The sequence below is a fragment of the Boleophthalmus pectinirostris genome, unplaced genomic scaffold (assembly GCF_026225935.1).
Source record: "Boleophthalmus pectinirostris isolate CB_2022bp ecotype Guang Dong unplaced genomic scaffold, ASM2622593v1 HiC_scaffold_2, whole genome shotgun sequence".
Taxonomy (NCBI): Eukaryota; Metazoa; Chordata; class Actinopteri; order Gobiiformes; family Gobiidae; genus Boleophthalmus; species Boleophthalmus pectinirostris.
In genome coordinates this window covers 35757723-35775991 of record NW_026571152.1, presented here as the reverse complement: position 1 = coordinate 35775991, position 18269 = coordinate 35757723, and the positions used below count along the sequence as shown (strand labels likewise).

The 18269-nt window shown below is 42.2% G+C and overlaps 1 protein-coding gene across 1 annotated transcript in view; it reads right to left on the bottom strand.

The window, feature by feature from the left end:
* The window catches only part of LOC110165906 (neural-cadherin-like), a 456074-nt gene that overhangs the window by 68557 nt on the left and 369248 nt on the right, over positions 1-18269 (bottom strand). The window contains exons 26-28 of the mRNA XM_055155988.1: positions 17144-17267; positions 11178-11361; positions 8656-8822 (exon numbers count right to left, since the gene is read on the bottom strand). Of these exons, the coding sequence (XP_055011963.1) occupies positions 8656-8822; positions 11178-11361; positions 17144-17267 (475 nt within the window). The remainder of the gene's footprint in view (positions 1-8655; positions 8823-11177; positions 11362-17143; positions 17268-18269) is intronic.

The following is an 18269-nucleotide window of genomic DNA, read 5'->3' as shown; positions in this document are numbered from 1 at the left end:
TTAGTTCAAACATTCACTGTAGAGGTGAGTAGGTCTGTGAGGAAAACACATTTTGAAGCTTGATAAATTGCAGTAAATTATAATATTGAAACTATTTTATGTCTCTAATACAATAACAAGAAAGCAGGATCATCCCAGTATCATTTAAAAAGCCTGAGCTGCTACAAAGAAAAAGCAGAATGAACCAATAATTCGCCATAGAATTATTTAAATCTGTGTATCATTTGTTCATTTGTTTTTCAAAATAAAACAAAACAAAAAACAAAAAAACAAAAAACAACTATTTTCTTTATTATTTGTCTCCAAAACCAAAATGAAAAAAAAAAAAGTTCAGTTTTCAATTTTGTGTGATCAGTAATGAGACTGGAACCAGACCGGGACAAGACCAGGACTGAGACGGGGACTGAACTGAGATCACTGAGACCGGACTGGAGACAGACCAGACTGAGACTGGGACTGAGACGGGACTGAGACGACTGAGACCAGGACTGAGATCAGGACTGAGACAGGACTGAGAAGGACTGAGACTGGGACTGAGACCAGGACTGAGACTGGACTGAGACTGGGACCAGACCAGGACTGAGACGGGAATGAAACCAGGACTGAGATCGGGACCAGACCGGGACTGGCACCAGGACTGCGACTGGGACTGAGACCAGGAATAGACCAGGACTGAGATCGGGACTGAGACCAGGACTGAGACTGGGACCAGGACCAGGACTGAGACCGGGAATGAGACCAGGACTGAGATCGGGACCAGACCGGGACCGGCACCAGGACTGCGACTGGGACTGAGACCAGGACCAGACCGGGATCAGACCGGGACCAGGACCAGACCAGGACTGAGGCCAGGACTGAGACAAGGACTGAGACCGGGACTGAGACCGGGACTGAGACCGGGACTGAGACCGGGACCAGACTGGGGTCAGACTGGGACCAGGACCAGACCAGGACTATGACCAGGACCAGACCAGGACTGAAGACTGAGACAGGACAGACACTGAGACCGGGACTGAGACCGGGACTGAGACTGACTGGACCAGGACCAGACCAGGACTATAACCAGGACCAGACCAGGACTGAGACCGGGACTGAGACTGGTTTAGTCCTGGTTTAGTTCTGGTTCAGTCCGTATGTGACACAAAAGTCCAGCATCACAGTTTAAGTCACCGAAACGGGAAACTTGATCTGTTTTTTTTTTTACAGTATTCATTTAAACACAAAATCAAAAACTGAAAAAAACTAATCGTTATCTGTTTTTTCATTTTGGTTTTGTAGACAAATAAAATAGTTGTTTTATTGTTTTCTTATTTTTGCTTTTATTTTGAAAAACAATTGAACGAATTATCTGAATGATTAATTCACTTTTCAACATGTTACAGCTCAGATGTTTTAACAAAAATACCCAAAATTTCACCATTTTTACAAAGAAAATATACACACGATAAATACTGAACCCCAAAATCTATTGTACCAGCTTTAATATATTGAACGGTAAGTCGATGTAGTATTTATCATGACAGGTTTAGATGTGAGGGAGCTACAGTGTCTTGCTCAAGGACACAACAACAAATGCTCTAACAAATGAGCTACTGTCTCTATAATAATGCGTTTTATTGGCGGGTGAGATATCCATGACTGCTGGCAATTCAAGGATTAAAACATACAGCAGCAAAAGAACAGAAGAACGAGCAAAAGGTTGGATCAGGCAATAGTGGTGAAATTGAACTCTGCGCAGCGTGGTGGTTCTGCCAGAAGCGTATGAAAAATTCAGTGGTAAAAATGAATTCAACAGATATGGAGCCACAAGTCTTTTTTAGAGCAAATGCACACATCACAGTGTGAGGAGCTGCAGCCAATCCCGAAGGGACGGTGCACAAGAAACAACAATTATCTAGTGCAGTTAAGGATGAGCGAACACAATGGACGACGCCGATGAGGCCCTCCCATAACTGCGGCTTGTACATGTCCACGGCTTAATTGGAAACAGTGGGCTAAGATAATTCAGATTCCTGGCCTGAATTAACTACCGCTCCCTCAGCATGCCACTACCCGAGTATGCACACACACGCACACACACACCGACACACACTTAAAGCAGACGACTCTCTCTCCACAGCCACATCCGCCCCACAAATACGACAAAAAATGAGCAAAGAACTCAGAAATCAATATTCTTAAAACGCGATCGTGAAAACGGCGTGCACGCTCTCTTTTCGTAGTGGAGCATTTGAATGTTTTTTTTCCAGGCAAAATCATATTTTTCAAATTGATATATATATAAAAAATTACAGGATGGTGCTGATTTTACAGTTTTAAAAGAGGTTTTCCACTGGGGCTGTAATGATATCCAAGTCTCAGAGTAGGATATTTATTGCGGTATCATTGGAAAGCTCTTCATATGGTGGGGAGGCTTATGATTAGGGATGTAACTATCATCAAATCTCTTCGATATTTTCACGATATATGTCTCACGTTATGATATTTATTGCGATATTTTGTGGAGGCTTAAAAAACTGTGAATATGCCACTTTTTCCTCTTAAAATGACTTGACAAGACTAAATCCAAAGAACTAAGACTTAAAAGTGCTCAAGAATTTCTTTTTGTAGTCTACACTGGAGCAAAGGATCATGGTCTATGTAGTTCCCTCTGTCTTTTTTAGCTATACATGCATTCTGAATTTTGGACTTCCGGTCGTCGCGCAGTGCATACTGGGAAGGATCCTCCGAAAAAGTGAGCATCAATCATCAACTGCCATGTTTGTTTTCCCAGTGGGATGCGTCTATTGACAAAGCCGATCTTTTCTAGTCTTTTGAACCATATCACTTTTGTTTCTGGTTCTGATACTGTCATATTTTAGTTATGGGATTCGGACTCATAATTGTGTGGTTGTTGGATCCTAACAGCGGAAACCGGGCTTCGGAAGTTTGCGAACTCCATAACTGCAAAAGGGAATCAGATGACTGCAAACCTCCGTTCAAACTGCTTCTTTTTCCAACGGAATTGAAAAATAATGAAAGATGAAGGCGATGGGCAGGATTGATACACAGGAAGGATGAAAAGGTCATTTTTCACTGCCTAAATCATCCTGAGTTTGCAGAGAACATTTTGTATGTGGAGCGTCAACAAAGCAAAATCCTGTTTGTTAATCGAGAGGTGCAGAAGACAAACAGACCGAGAGAGCACTTTCTTGTTCTTGTGACTTTACAGCAACATCACGTCCTGGTCTCTTGGCGAACAGCTGGTGCCTTTCGCTTTGGCATTGACTTTTTAAATTCGTAACCAAGGTTGAGCGAGGAATCACGATTTTGTTTTGATGGCGCTCCGCAAACTCGGGATGATTTCTTAGGCAGCCAAAGGTTTCCTTTTTCGTCCTTCAGGATCAATCCTGCCCATCGCCTTCGCCTTTCACTATTTTTCAATTCCGTTGTGAAGGGAAACAGTTTGAACGGAGGTTTGCAGTCACACACATCTGATTAAATTTTGCAGTTATGGAATTCGCAAACTTCCGAAGTCCGTTTTCAGCTTTAAAAACATCCAACAATCACACAATTACGATGTCCGAATCCCAAAACTAAAACATGACAATATCAGAACCAGAAACAAAAGCGATATGATTTAAAACACTTGAAAAGATCGGCTTTGACAATAGACGCATCCCACTGGGGGAAATCAAACATGGCGATTTGATGCTCACTTTTTCTGAGGATCTTTCCCAGGATGCATTGCGCGATGACTGGAAGTCCGAAATTTGGGATGCATGTATATCTGCAACATAACTTGATATAGTGTGATGGTCCACGATATTATTGTGAGAACTCTGAAGATACGATATCATGATATTTGGGTTATTGTTACATTTCTATTTCCCACATAGAAGAAGTCTATCATGGGTTGTGTCAGAATAATTTTATTATCCCATATTTGCTAAATACTTGTGTGATATTCTAGGCCACGGGTGTCAAAACATAAGGCCCGGGGGCCAGATCCGGCCCTCCAAGACCTTTAATCTGGCCCTCGGCAGATTTTCTACTAAAAATATTTTAATTATATTTTTTATTAAAATCTTGTTAATTTTCTGTGGTGTTTATCACAGCAGCGTCTCCAGCGTCTCTGTACGTGGCCCCTCCCACCAGAGCAGCACAAATGAAGACTTGTCTCTTTCCAAACGCTCTTAAAGGACGATCGTTTTGACTGTTGACCGTGACACCCTCATCAGAAAAATGTCCAACATGAGAAAAGTGGAGCCGAGTGCAGGATTTTACAAGAAAAATTTACTTATTCCTGTTTGCATACAAGTTCATGTTAAAACATTGTGTTGAAATTGCATTTTTCTTAAAGTTTCAGGTTGTTCATAATATTATCATATTTTGTAAAAGAAAGAGTTCATCAATTAAAAAAGATTTCTGTAATAGATTTGTGTTTCTCTCTTTCTGTTTGTCTTTCTATTGTTATTTTTGGGGGTTTATATGCCATGAGTTTTCTGATCCGGCCCCTTTGGGATCAAACTAGGTTGGATACGGCCCCCGGACCAAAATGAGTTTGACACCCCTGCTCTAGGCCTATGAGTTAACCATTTATGTACTACAATTCTTTGATTTATAATGTACCAATCACTTGTCACTTGTTGAATAACCTCTGTGCGTTTGACAACTGTGTGCAGTGTCCTGTCGCTCTAGTGAACCTCGAGATGATTCCTCACATGAAGCCAACTCCCACTGTCACACATGCAAGAGTTATGATGGTGTCTGACCAAACCTAAGGCACCTCCTGTTTTACTCATGTTTTATGTACTATGCATAGCTGCACCAGTTTCTTATTATGTCTTGGCTGTTTCCCCTTCCCCTTGAGAATTATCGTTCTGTAACTAGGGCCTCCTAATGAAATAAAAAGAGGAGAGCGGCCTTGAGTCATCAGAACGTGTGGAGACTGTTGGTTTTGATGCCCGCTCTCTGCCCGTTCTCCTCGCGAGTAAAACTGAATTAATCTCTTGTCTTTCTTCTTGTTTACAATGTTTAGATAAACCTAACAGGTTGTATTGGAAAATGGTTATCCGTGCAGAGAGACCATAGCCTGTTCCTGTGAGAGTGGCCTAATGCCTATGCCCACACAGCCCGTGCTAACCTCCGTGTGAAAGTGCAGTTATTTATTCAGTGTGCACTCAAACCCATATCTAGCCTTTTGGAAAAAAAAAAAAAAAAAAAAAAAAAAGGGTGTGAGAGACAGCCCTTTAAATTAGGGCTTGTTGTCAGCAAACACGGCAGACTCGCTCTCAAGTGTTTCTAAGAGCTTTGAGACAACTGGCCTGAAAACACTGCATCAGATATTTTATACAGCTCAACAGTTTTATCCACACTTCAGAGCCACAGCGCAGACTGCAGCCCTTCCCTTTTCTCTGCCACTGTACGCCTGCACCGAGCGAGAGGACAACATTGTTTTTTTTTTCCTTATGTAATACGAATCTCTGACAAAGAACAAGACAACAAGGCCAACAGTTTAGGCAGAACTGTCTCGAAAACACAAGACGAGACAGAACACTGCTGCTACTCTGCCATCAGCGCAGACAGGTTCACCGCAAACAGCTGACCTGGGTGATTCCCGAAAATGACAATTTTAAAACAGGACATTTACGTTCAGGTTGTGTCCGTCACAGAGACATGAGTGTGCGGCGGCAGGTTCGGAGAGGCAAACTGGAGAGGTAAAGCGGCGGAGCGGTCACGTGAGTTTGGCCCGCTGCTCAGAGCGCCGTGTCAAACTCCTCAAGATTAGAACACAAGATCTGACCTTCACCTAAGGGCCGCCTGCGCTCAGATTACAGAGCATGTACATTCTGCGGCAACTTCACAATAGCAACCGGAGACAAAAATAACTCAGGAATAAAGCAGTCCTCTTTTTTTTAAATTACAGTCTCTCATTGACAACGTTCTTTGGACTTACTGAAAGACCTTGTCAAGTACATACATGTGTCAATCACGGCCTCCACAGCCTCCGCCCATATGTCGCCAACCCTGATATTACTCACTCTCAGCCTGACAAGCGCTCGCCGCAATCATTGTCCGGGCCTCATCATCCGTTTTTAAGTCTCACAAACAAAACAATCACGGCTCCGTCTCCGCGCGACCAGGCCCCCGTCCGACCGCTCAGACCCACAGACTATAGACCCACACGCCCACAGACCCACAACCCACAACCTGCTCCTCCTGTCTGCACCCGTCTCTGCTCCTGTCTGCACCCGTCTCTGCTCCTGTCTGCACCTATACCTCCCCTCCTCGTGTCTCTGCTCCTGTCTGCTCCTGTCCCTCCTCTGCTCCTGTCTCTCTCCTGTCCCTCCTCTGCTCCTGTCTCTACACCTGTCCCTCCTCTGCTCCTGTCTCTACACCTGTCCCTCCTCTGCTCCTGTCTCTACACCTGTCCCTCCTCTGCTCCTGTCTCTACACCTGTCCCTCCTCTGTTTTAGTCTCTGCACCTGTCCCCTCACCTGTCCCTCCTCTTCTTTTGTCTCTCCTCCTGTCTGCTCCTGTCCCTCCTCTGCTCCTGTTTACTCCTGTCCTTCCCCTGCTCATGTCTGCACCTGTCCCTGCCCGGCTCCTGTCTCTGCACCTGTCCCTCCCCTGCTCCCGTCCCTCCTCAGGTCCTATCTCTGCGCCTGTCTGCACCCGTCTCTGCTCCTGTCACTCCTCTGCTCTTTTCTTTGGTCCTGTCCCTCTTCTGCCCCTGTCTGTACCTGTCCTTACCCTGCTCCTGTCCCTGCTCCTGCCCCTCCTCTGCTCCTGTCTGCTCCTGTCCCTCCTCTGCTCCTGTCTGCTCCTGTCCCTCCTCTGCTCCTGTCTGCTCCTGTCCCTCCTCTGCTCCTGTCTGCTCCTGTCCCTCCTCTGCTCCTGTCTGCTCCTGTCCCTCCTCTGCTTCTGTCTGCTCCTGTCCCTCCTCTGCTCCTGTCTCTCCCTGTCTCCTCTGCTCCTGTCTGCTCCTGTCCCTCCTCTGCTCCTGTCTGCTCCTGTCCCTCCCCTGCTCCTGTCTGTACCTGTCCATACCCTGCTCCTGTCCCTCCTCTGCTCCTCTGCTCCTGTCCCTCCTCTGCTCCTGTCTGCCTCCTGTCCCTCCTCTCTCCCTGTCTGCTCCTGTCCCTCCCCTGCTCCTGTCTGTACTGTCCATACCTGCTGTCCTCCTCTGTCCTGTCTCTCCTGTCCCTCCTCTGCTCCTGTCTGCTCCTGTCCCTCCTCTGCTCCTGTCTCTCCTGTCCTCCCCTGCTCCTGTCTGTACCTGTCCATACCCTGCTCCTGTCCCTCCTCTGCTCCTGTCTCTACACCTGTCCCTCCTCTGCTTTTGTCTCTACACCTGTCCCTCCTCTGCTTTTGTCTCTACACCTGTCCCTCCTCTGCTCCTGTCTCTACACCTGTCCCTCCTCTGCTTTTGTCTCTACACCTGTCCCTCCTCTGCTCCTGTCTCTACACCTGTCCCTCCTCTGCTTTTGTCTCTGCACCTGCCCCCCCACCCCCACTCCTGTCAGCACCTGTCCCTCCTCTTCTTTTGTCTCTGCTCCTGTCCCTCCCCTGCTCTTTTCTTTTGTCCTGTCCCTCCCCTGCCCCTGTTCCTATTTGCACCTGTCCCTCCTCTCCTCCTATCTCTGCTTCTGTCCCTCTCCTGCTCCTGTCTGTTCTTGTCCCTCCCCTGTTCTTGTCTCGGCATCTGTCCCTCTTCTGCTTCTGTCTGCACCTGTCTCTCCTCTGTTCCTGTCAGCACCTGTCCCTCCCCTGTTTGCACCAGTCTCTCCCCTGCTCCTGTCAGCACCTGTCCCTCCCCTGTTTGCACCTGTCTCTCCTCTGTTCCTGTCAGCACCTGTCCTTCCCCTGCTTTTGTCTTTGGTCCTGACCCTCTTCTGCACCTGTCTACATATGTCCCTCTTCTGCTACTGTTTCCGCACCTGTCCCTCCCCTGCTCCTGTCTGCACCTGTCCCTCCTCTGCTCCTGTCTGCACCTGTCCTTCCCCTGCTCCTGTCAGCACCTGTCCCTCCTCTGCTCCTGTCTGCACCTGTCCCTCCCTGTCGGCCTGAGCTGTGGACCTGTGGAGACAGAGCGTCCTCATCACCGCAGCTTCGTCCCTCTGGAACTATTTACCTCAGCAAATCCGTGACTGCACTGAAAAATGAAGGAACATTTCTTCTAAAACATCTGAAACTGTAACTTCTGATTTGTCCACTTGTAAATAAAAATATTTTAAACACTTACAAATTTCGTTTTACAGGTACAACATAGTCATTTTACAAGTACAAATCAGAAAATTGAGCTTTGTTTTGAGGCAAACTCGGTGCAACAAATGTCTCAAAACTCGTGAAAGCGTAATTTTATGATTTGTACTTGTAAAATAATTTAATTGTATTTACAAAATGTACACATTCAAACATTTTGGAACAAACAAACCTTCATGCAGAACTCTCCAACTTCAAGAAACTGCTCAAAAATCATCTCTTCAGAACAGCTTTTATTGTCAAACCTGCTTTTAAATCATGCCTATATCTTGCCACTGACCTTGTGTTTTTTATATGTACTCTTTATAATTGTATTCTTTGAGTGTTTATAAAAGCGTTATATAAATAAAACGTATTGTTATTATGATTAGAGCTGCCAGAGTCCCAGGAGTGTCCGTCGTGACTCACCTCCAGACGCAGGTATTCGTTCTGTTCCTGGGAGAGCAGGCTGAGGATGACGCCGGAGGGGGAGCGCGTCCGGACCCCCACCTGCACGTGGGTCTGCCGGGCCGGGACCGACCACAGAAACTGGTACTGGATGTGACTGCGTCCGTCAAAAGAAAACTCTGGAGCTGCTTGTCCATCAAACAGAGACACACACAGAAAAAAACTCTTGTTCAATTAATTCAGCTGTCAAACGGGAAATACATGGGCATATCTCAATGGGAGCTGCATGTTCTGTTAATACTCTTTATATAATGTGTCTTTTTTATATACCACCAACGCCTGAGGGGGCTAAACCGACTGCCCTCGTCTCCACAGGTTTCAAAACACGTCATTTATTTGAAAGGTGCACTGCGTAACATTTCTAGTGGAGGGTCCGCCACCTGCTTGTCTGGAAATGTTATTGCTTTGTCTAGAACAGACATGTCAAACTCTATTTGGCCCACAAGATCAGATCAAATACATATCAGAGCTGACCCACCGACTAATTTTGGGTAACACTTTAGGTTAGGGACCTCATATCAACAGCTAGTTAATAGTAAAATGCATAATAAGTGCTTAATAGTTCTGGTTTCCCTCTCTGGTCTACCTCCAAGCTCCTTACCTCATTTTCATTCATTTCATTTCATTTCATTTATTTGTTTGAGCCAGGTACAACAAAATTCAAAAACAATAACAAAAATAGTGATATGTACATGAACATATTTGGGACCTGGTGCTCAAAAGGAGTAGGATGAAGTTTAAAAAACTTATGAAGTCCTGCCCCAGTTGTTTTACATAATCACGTGGTTCACTTTTTTTTAATATCACCTTTGGAGTGCTTATCTGTCGTTTGCAAAAATATACCCACATATGTACAAAAACATATCCACACATACATACATACATATGCATGTACACACACTTATACACACATATGTACATACATACATATACGCATCATAGATATCCAGTACATATACTCTATATAAATGTTTATACACACTTATGCATAACACACATATACATACGTGCGGAAACATATTTTCATTTATGGTCGCACAAACTAATAATAATGTTCATTTAGGCACAAAGTTTATCGTTTATGATTGTACCTCCGTGATACTTTTAATGCATCACACCCAACTTTTTAATGCATCATAAGTTGACCATGGATGAGTGTGTGTTTGTGTGTGTGTGTGTCTCAGTGTCTGTGCTTGTGTGCATGTGGATGTGTGTGAATGTTCCTGTGCAGGCAGGTGCGTGCATGCATGTGTGCGTTTTAATGTGTATATATATATATATATATATATATATATATATATATATATATATATATATATATATATATATATGCATGTACATATATATCAGGGAGGGGGAGCGTTCAGATCAGGAGGTGGTTCGTCGAGGAGCTGGGTCGCCTGGTTGGTGGGCAGTTGCTCCTGCATCGAGCCATGGGGGGCGTGGCTCAGTCTGCACTGACTTGAGTGGATCTGAGGCAAAGCTCCAACACATACTTAACTTATTTTCAATACCCACATAAACTAGTAATAATAGAGGTCAGCGAGGACCCCCCCCCCGTGCACACACACACACGCACATACACACACATACCTGTGCACATATGTGTCTCCAACCTTTGTCCCTATTTGTATAAAACCTTTGATGTAATGTTTGTCTTGTATCTTGTTTGTTGTTTGGTTCCTTTTGTTTTTATGTACGTAGTCTGCAAATAAAACTATTTAAAAATAATAATAAAGAAAAATCAGTGCTTGCTTACATCTTTGTTAGTATTTCTAACATACTTTTGATGCATTTCTCTCTAAGGCCGTATTTCGCGAGTACTAACCCATTAACTATTTTCTCCCCATTAAAGTCGTGGAGGTTACATCGATATGTTTGTGCATAAACTGAAATCTTAATAAGCGTTAACAAGTGTTTGATTAATACCAACTAACAGCTAAGTAACAGCTAATTAGAAAACCGATTACTTAGTTAGCTCTTAATATGTGGTCCCTAAACTAAATGTTGTTATTATTTTATATTCTGCTTGTTCTGGATTCAATGTTTGAGCAAAACTATTATTAAACTTTTATTTTAATAAGAAAAGGTTTAACATTACATATCTCGAAAGAAGAGAAAACATGCAGAGGTTGTTGACATTTTTAGTTTGGCCCACGACCTAGTCCCAGTTTTTAATTTTGTCCCTCTGTGAATCTGAGTTTGACTCCTCTGGTCTAGAATGTTCCACAGTATAGATTAAACCTTTCATCACCAGGGAGACGAGCAGGTCACAGCACTACGCTACATTACAATTCAGGTCTGTGGAGAGGCGCAGCTATTCACAGAAGGTATTTCTGAGCAACATAAACACGTACTGAATAAATGTGAGATGGTTTTGTTTAATGTTTTACCACGGAACATTCCAGAGAAAGCAATAACATCTCTGTAGCAGGTAGAAAAGTCGTCCAGTGCACTTTTAAGAATAATATTTCTGAGCGTACCTTTGTCACACTTTGGCCCCGAGAGTCCAGCCTCACACAGGCAGCTGAAGGAGCTCTTCTCACCGTTACAGCGCCCCCTGCCGCCACACGAAGGAAGCGGCTCCTTGTCGTCACACGGGTCATCGTCCAGAGAGCACGTTGGAAAAGTGCTGGTCGCTTCAGCCGGAGAACCAAGGTCATAGAGCTGAAGTGAAGGGGGAATAGAAATACAAATATATAAAAGTCTTCACTTTCACTGAAGTGGAGAATAGGATTCTCTGTCCTTGCAATCACAGCGGTGGGAGAGTAAAGAGAAAAGTGATTGCCGTTTGAGACACACAATTCGATCTTGTGATTTGACACCATAAACTCTTATCTGATGGTGGTTTCTGATTATTTAATGACACACTGGACACTGGGCCCTTTTATCTTTGTGAACATTTTGGCTGTAAAGGATAAAGAAACCTAAGAATTATTTTAAATCAAATCATAATAATCACAGCTTCAGTGCAATCAATGCAACTCAGTGACACTGCATTATTCATCCTGCGCACACCTGACGCCAGCTTCTGTCGAACACACAGCTGCTCTGGGTTAGACTGACAGATACAAGTGGGCAGGTACAGATTGGCATCTGTGCCATCAGCTCACGCACACACACACACACACACACACACACACACTACACACACACACACACGCACACACAGACGCCGCTTGCCTTTTTTAACAAACTGTCTTTGCCTCTTTTTCTCTTGTAAAAATAAAAGAGAAACAGGAGCACTGGAGCAGGTTCTGGAGGGGATGGTTCTGTGCTATTTAAAAAAAAAAAAAAAGTGTTTTTAGACAAATATCTTTTTCCCTCGGAGCAGGTTAGACATGGAGTACAGAACCTCCCCATCCAATCCAATCCACTTTATTTCTATAGCACATTTCACAAACAAAGTGCTGCACAAATACATAATAATAACAACAATAATAAAAAAATAAAATGATAAAATAAACGCTCAGATTGAATCATGCTCCGTCTGAATCTCTTTTACTCAAACTAGACTTCAATCAGAGTTTTATTTTAACACAATCCTCCCGGAACGAGCTGACTGAGTTGGATCTACAAGAGTCTCTCACACTTCAAATTACGGTCACAAGTTAGAGCTGCCATTAGTCACTGGTTTTTCTGTTAGTCGCTCTCGCCTTTTTTATCGAAAATGAAACACCTAAACAGAACTATTAACACTCGTAATCATCATTTGCTCTGAGAAATGTGCTCTTTAAACCAAATCTGTACTAATGTTGAGTTTGGGCAGTGTTTGTTAAATGAGTGCATTGTGTCACCATGGTAACTATTAACAGTGTTGGGAGTAACAGATTACATGTACTGGAGTAATCAGAGTACAAATTATGAGTAACTGTATTCGGTTCCAGTTACTGTTTCAGTGAGTGGGAATTGGATTACAGTTACTTTGTTGAAATAAATGGATTACAGAGCAATGTTTTCCTGTTTTCATATTTTGGGTTAAACAAGGACTAAAACCAGGACTAAACCAGGACTAAATCAGGACTAAACCAGGACTAAAATCAGGACTAAAACCAGGTCTAAAACCAGGATTAAACCAGGGACTAAACCAGGACTAAAACCAGGTCTAAAACCAGGTCTAAAACCAGGACTAAACCAGGACTAAAACCAGGACTAAAACCAAGACTAACCCAAGACAAAAAAATCAGGACTAAACCAGGACTAAAACAGGACTAAAAAGGATTAAACCAGGACTAAAACCAGGACTAAAACCAGAACTAAACCAGACTAAAACCAGGACTAAAACCAGGACTAACCCAAGACAAAAAAATCAGGACTAAACCAGGACTAAAATCAGGACTAAATCAGGATTAAACAGGATTAAAACCAGGACTAAAACCAGAACTAAACCAGGACTAAACCAGGACTAAAACAGAACTAAAACCAGACTAAACCAGGACTAAACTAGGACTAAAACCAGGAAAACTAAAACCAGGACTAAAACCAGGACTAAAACCAGGACTAACCCAAGACAAAAAAAATCAGGACTAAACCAGGACTAAAATCAGGACTAAATCAGGATTAAACCAGGACTAAAACCAGGACTAAAACCATAACTAAACCAGGACTAAAACCATAACTAAACCAGGACTAAAACCAGAACTAAACCAGGACTACAACCAGGACTATCCCAAGACAAAAAAATCAGGACTAAACCAGGACTAAAATCAGGACTAAATCAGGATTAAACCAGGACTAAAACCAGGACTAAAACCAGAACTAAACCAGGACTACAACCAGGACTATCCCAAGACAAAAAAATCAGGACTAAACCAGGACTAAAATCAGGACTAAATCAGGATTAAACCAGGACTAAAACCAGGACTAAAACCAGAACTAAACCAGGACTAAAACCAGGACTAAAACCAGAACTAAACCAGGACTAAACCAGGACTAAAACCAGGACTACAACCAGGACTAACCCAAGACAAAAAAATCAGGACTTAACCAGGACTAAAATCAGGACTAAATCAGGATTAAACCAGGACTAAAATCAGAACTAAACCAGGACTAAACCAGGACTAAACCAAGACTAAACCATGATTAAAATCAGGACTAAAACCAGGACTAAAACCAGAACTAAACCAGGACTAAACCAGACCTAAACCAGGACTAAAACCAGGACAATATCAAGTAATCCAAAGTATTCAGATTACGTTATTCACTTTAAGTAATTTAATGGATTACATTACAAACTACATTTTGGGATATGTAATCTGTAACCTGTAGGGGAATACATTTTTAAAGTCACCTTCCCGACATCGACTATTAAACATTTCACCTCAGATACACATGTAGAACACCCCCAGCATGACGTCAATGCAAGTTATGAATCAATAAATCGCTAAATACGTAATATAAAAGTTGAAAATAACCGCGCTCATAGACAAACAGGAGAGGTTTTTTAGCATTCAGAGTCTCTCCGGTGAATCTTTGTGTTTTACATTTGAGCTAAGCCCCTGTCAACTGTATCAGCATTTACCCAACAGATAAAGATTTTATAGGCAACAATGAAGAGATCCATATATCTAAGTAATTCATCTCCAGCGGGGATTTAGAGGCGAGCCCCGCTTTAAGACACGGACACGTTCACGCTACAGGTCCAATCCCATTTTCTTCCCAAATGTGACCGGAATGTGATTTCATGTGAACGTGAACTCACCAAATCCGTTTTTGGTAACACTTTATAATAACTACACCTTACTTAGCCTTAATAAAGCATGAACAAAGACTTAATTAATAATGATTCACGCTTAGTAAATGCTTAATAAAGGATAATTCGTCTTCAAACTCTCAAAAAGACTTAACTAACAGATAACAGCTGCCAGAATTATCACTGCATTGTATTATTAGTAAATCATTCTCTCATAGTTTACTAATGATTAATAAATGCTCAAATGGTTAGTTCATGAGTAATTAAGTATGAAATAATTATGAGTAACTATTTACAGCACAGGCAAATTCAGTGCAAGTGCTAATTCAGGTAGTAATTAAGTAGTTACTAAGCGTGAATCATTATTAATTAAGTCTTTGTTCATTATTAGTTAAGCCTTTGTTCATGTTTTATTAAGGCTAAATAAGGTGTAGTTATTATAAAGTGTTACCCTGTTTTGTTTTGTTTGTTTTTTTTTTTTTTTTTCATATCTAACCCAGACCACTTTCATATTTGGAAATAAATCTGGTTTGAATCTGATCTTTGGCAGTGTTGATCTGATTTCTACTGCCCTGAAATGCCAAATGTTTTTTTTTTTAACATGTAAGTATTTTAGCCAACCTATGTGCAATCAAAACTGCACATAGCCTTGGGAATGTGGGCCTGCCTGTTAAGAATAATTTAAAGGTCGATACTTGGTCTCGTATCTATTTTTGTTCTGTGGTGTTTGTTTATGTGGTGTTTTGTGCTGTGTTGTCTTGTTTTTTTTATAAAGCATGTTACCCCCTGTCCCAAGACAAATTTCTACCATGGGTGACAACAATGGATTATCTTATCTTGTCTTATCTTAGACTGTATATAAGAAGTGGACTACGCGAGTGTGACGTCACCCGCAGCCTTCAGAGCCGCTCAAATGAGGCTCGTGATGCTGCCGCGTGCAACATCCACTAAACTCAGAGTTTCAGCTGCTTCCCTCTCGTCAGACGCTTTTAGTCCCAAGATCTAGAATGAATCGTTTTAAAAGGAGCTTCGTTCCAGCTGCTATCGCACTTATGAATAAACTGTAATATATTTATCTAAAAATGGTGTGTTTTTTAATATATTTAATATTTATTGTCATTTAGCCGAGCGTGACGGATGAATTTAACTAATTGTTTATGGAACAAACCATTTTGCACTGGAGCTCTGTGACACTTTATTTTGTAATTGTGTTTTTTATACGTGCTTATTGTACATAATGTGAAATGTGGGACCTGCCTCTCAAATCTGCAAAACAAATGAATTTACCTGTGGGTACCAATAAAGCAACCAAACCTAACCTAACCTATGCTCACGGTTCCATGTTATAAATAGGATTTTTTTTGATGAACAAAATAGTGGAATAAAACAGAAATTCAGGATCATGTAGAGATATGTGTAATTCTGAAATCCCTTGGCGAGCTACTTGGAAGAAGGTGGAGAGATACTGGTGGCTTCTGAGCTACAGGTTGGAGACTCCTGTGCCATACAGCTCTGGAAAAAAAAAGAGACCTTGCTTGATTCTGCTCTGACAATGTTCCCCAACTCTGAGGACAGTTTTTTATTTTATTTTTCCCAGCAGGACAATGTTCAGCGCAGTCAATGCTCAGTCAAGGTGTGGATGAAGGACGACCAGATCAAGACCCTCTCATGTCCAGCCCGATCTCCAGACCTGAAACCCACTGAAAACCTCTGGAACATGATCAAGAGGAAGATGGACGGTCATCAGGGTTATTCCACCAAATATTGAGTTCTGAACTCTTCCTAAGTTAAAACATTAGTACTGTGGCCATACCGGTTTGTAAAAGCCTGATCCTGTCACATCTCAGAAGCTCAGCAGGACCGGGTCTGGTTAGGACTTGGATGGACGACCGCTGGGAAAATCAGGAGCCACAGGGGGGCGCCAGTGGGAACAACTCTAGTTGTGTCCTTAGGCAAGACACTTCACCCACATTGCCTCGTATGAAAGTGGTGTGTGTGTGTGAGTGATGGTGGTCGGAGGGACCGATGGCAGCCGCGCTTCTGTCAGTCTGCCCCAGGGCAGCTGTGGCTACAATAATAACTTACGATCACCAGGTATAGAGTGAATGAATAATGCTGAATAATGCTCTGTAAAGCATCTCTGTGACAAAAATGTCTGTGAAAAGTGCTATATAAATAAAGACTTACTTAGTATTCTGTTGTTTTATTGTGTGAATATGACCTTGTTTTCTTCACATTATTTGAGGTCTGAAAACATTACATCTTTTTTGTTATTTTGACCATTTGTCATTTTCTGCAAATAAATTCTCTAAATGGCAATATTTTTATTTGGAATTTGGGAGAAATGCTGTCACTAGTATAAAGAATGAAAGAAAAATGTTCATTTTACTCAAACACATACCTATAAGTAGTGAAATCAGAGAAACTGATCATTTTGCAGTGGTGTCTTATTTTATTTATTTTTTTTCAGAGCTGTAGTTATCTGAAGAACTGTTCATATGTTACATTAACACAGCAACACCTTTCAGTCTGTTGTTCTCCATTCTGTTGTTTTTACTAGAACTTGCCTTTCAAGATGACATCCTGGTCTCTGATTTTATAAAATACATTTCCCCCAAAAAGTGCGACTTATATGTGTTTCTACTTCATTCATTGGTTGGTGCAACTTATACTCCAGAGCGACTTATAGTTAAAAAAAATACGGTAAAAAGTAAAGTAGCCGTGGTAAAGGCCTGTAAACAATATCGAGGTACAAACCTGGCTGTCCACGAGCAGGTTTCTCACACACCCGCTGTAGTGCTTGTACTGCAGTTGCGGGTATTCGTACGTGATGTTCTCGTTGACCCCTCCGAGCTGCAGGACATGACTGCCGTTGAGAAACCTGGGTATAAAAAAAAAAAAAAAAAAAAAAAAAAAAAAGTGAAGACAATCTCAGCGTACAGTAAACAAGAAGAGAAGAGCCGGCGAAGAATGCGAGAAGAAAGAACGCAAGGACAACTTTTCAAGGCTTCCATTCAAAACACGGCGCACGGTTAGAATGAAAAGACGGAGAATACGGGGAGAGGAATGGCACATACATCATATAAACTGTCAAGGTTAAAATTCACACATTCAGTTTTTCTTTTTTTCTTTTTTTTTTAAGTCAAACTGTCAGAACAATGCTTTCCTCCGACACCAATACGGCACCCAATTCTTGTGCTGTTTGCTTCACAATAAAAATAGATGACTGATGGATAAATTGTATAGCAGGAAGACTTCAAAATTATTCTGTATTGCTTTCTGGCTTTAACAATGGAGGCAGGAAAGCAAATGTGGAGCTCACCTCGTAAACACGTACAGTGAGATGTTTTGTGACGGTGCTTGACTTGTGTTGGTCGATTAAAAACCATTGAAACTGAAGTCTTAGGTCAAGTATCAGTGTGATGTTTTAAATGGACCTGATTCATCCAGACTCATTATCTAAACAAGGACCATGTTACAGTATTTTCTAATCTAAGTTCAAATGTTGTTTCCTCATCTAAATCAGGACTAAACCAGGATTAAACATGGACTAAACCAGGATTAAACATGGACTAAACCAGGATTAAACATGGACTAAACCAGGATTAAACCTGGACTAAACCAAGACTACACCAGGACTACATCAGGACTAAACCAGGACTACATCAGGACTAAACCAGGACTAAACCAGGTCTAAACTAGGACTAAACCAGGACTAAACCAAGACTACACCAGGACTACATCCGGACTAAACCAGGACTAAACCAGGTCTAAACTAGGACTAAACCAGGACTACACCAGGACTACATCAGAACTAAACCAGGTTTAAACTAGGACTAAACCAAGACTACACCAGGACTACATCAGGACTAAACCAGGACTA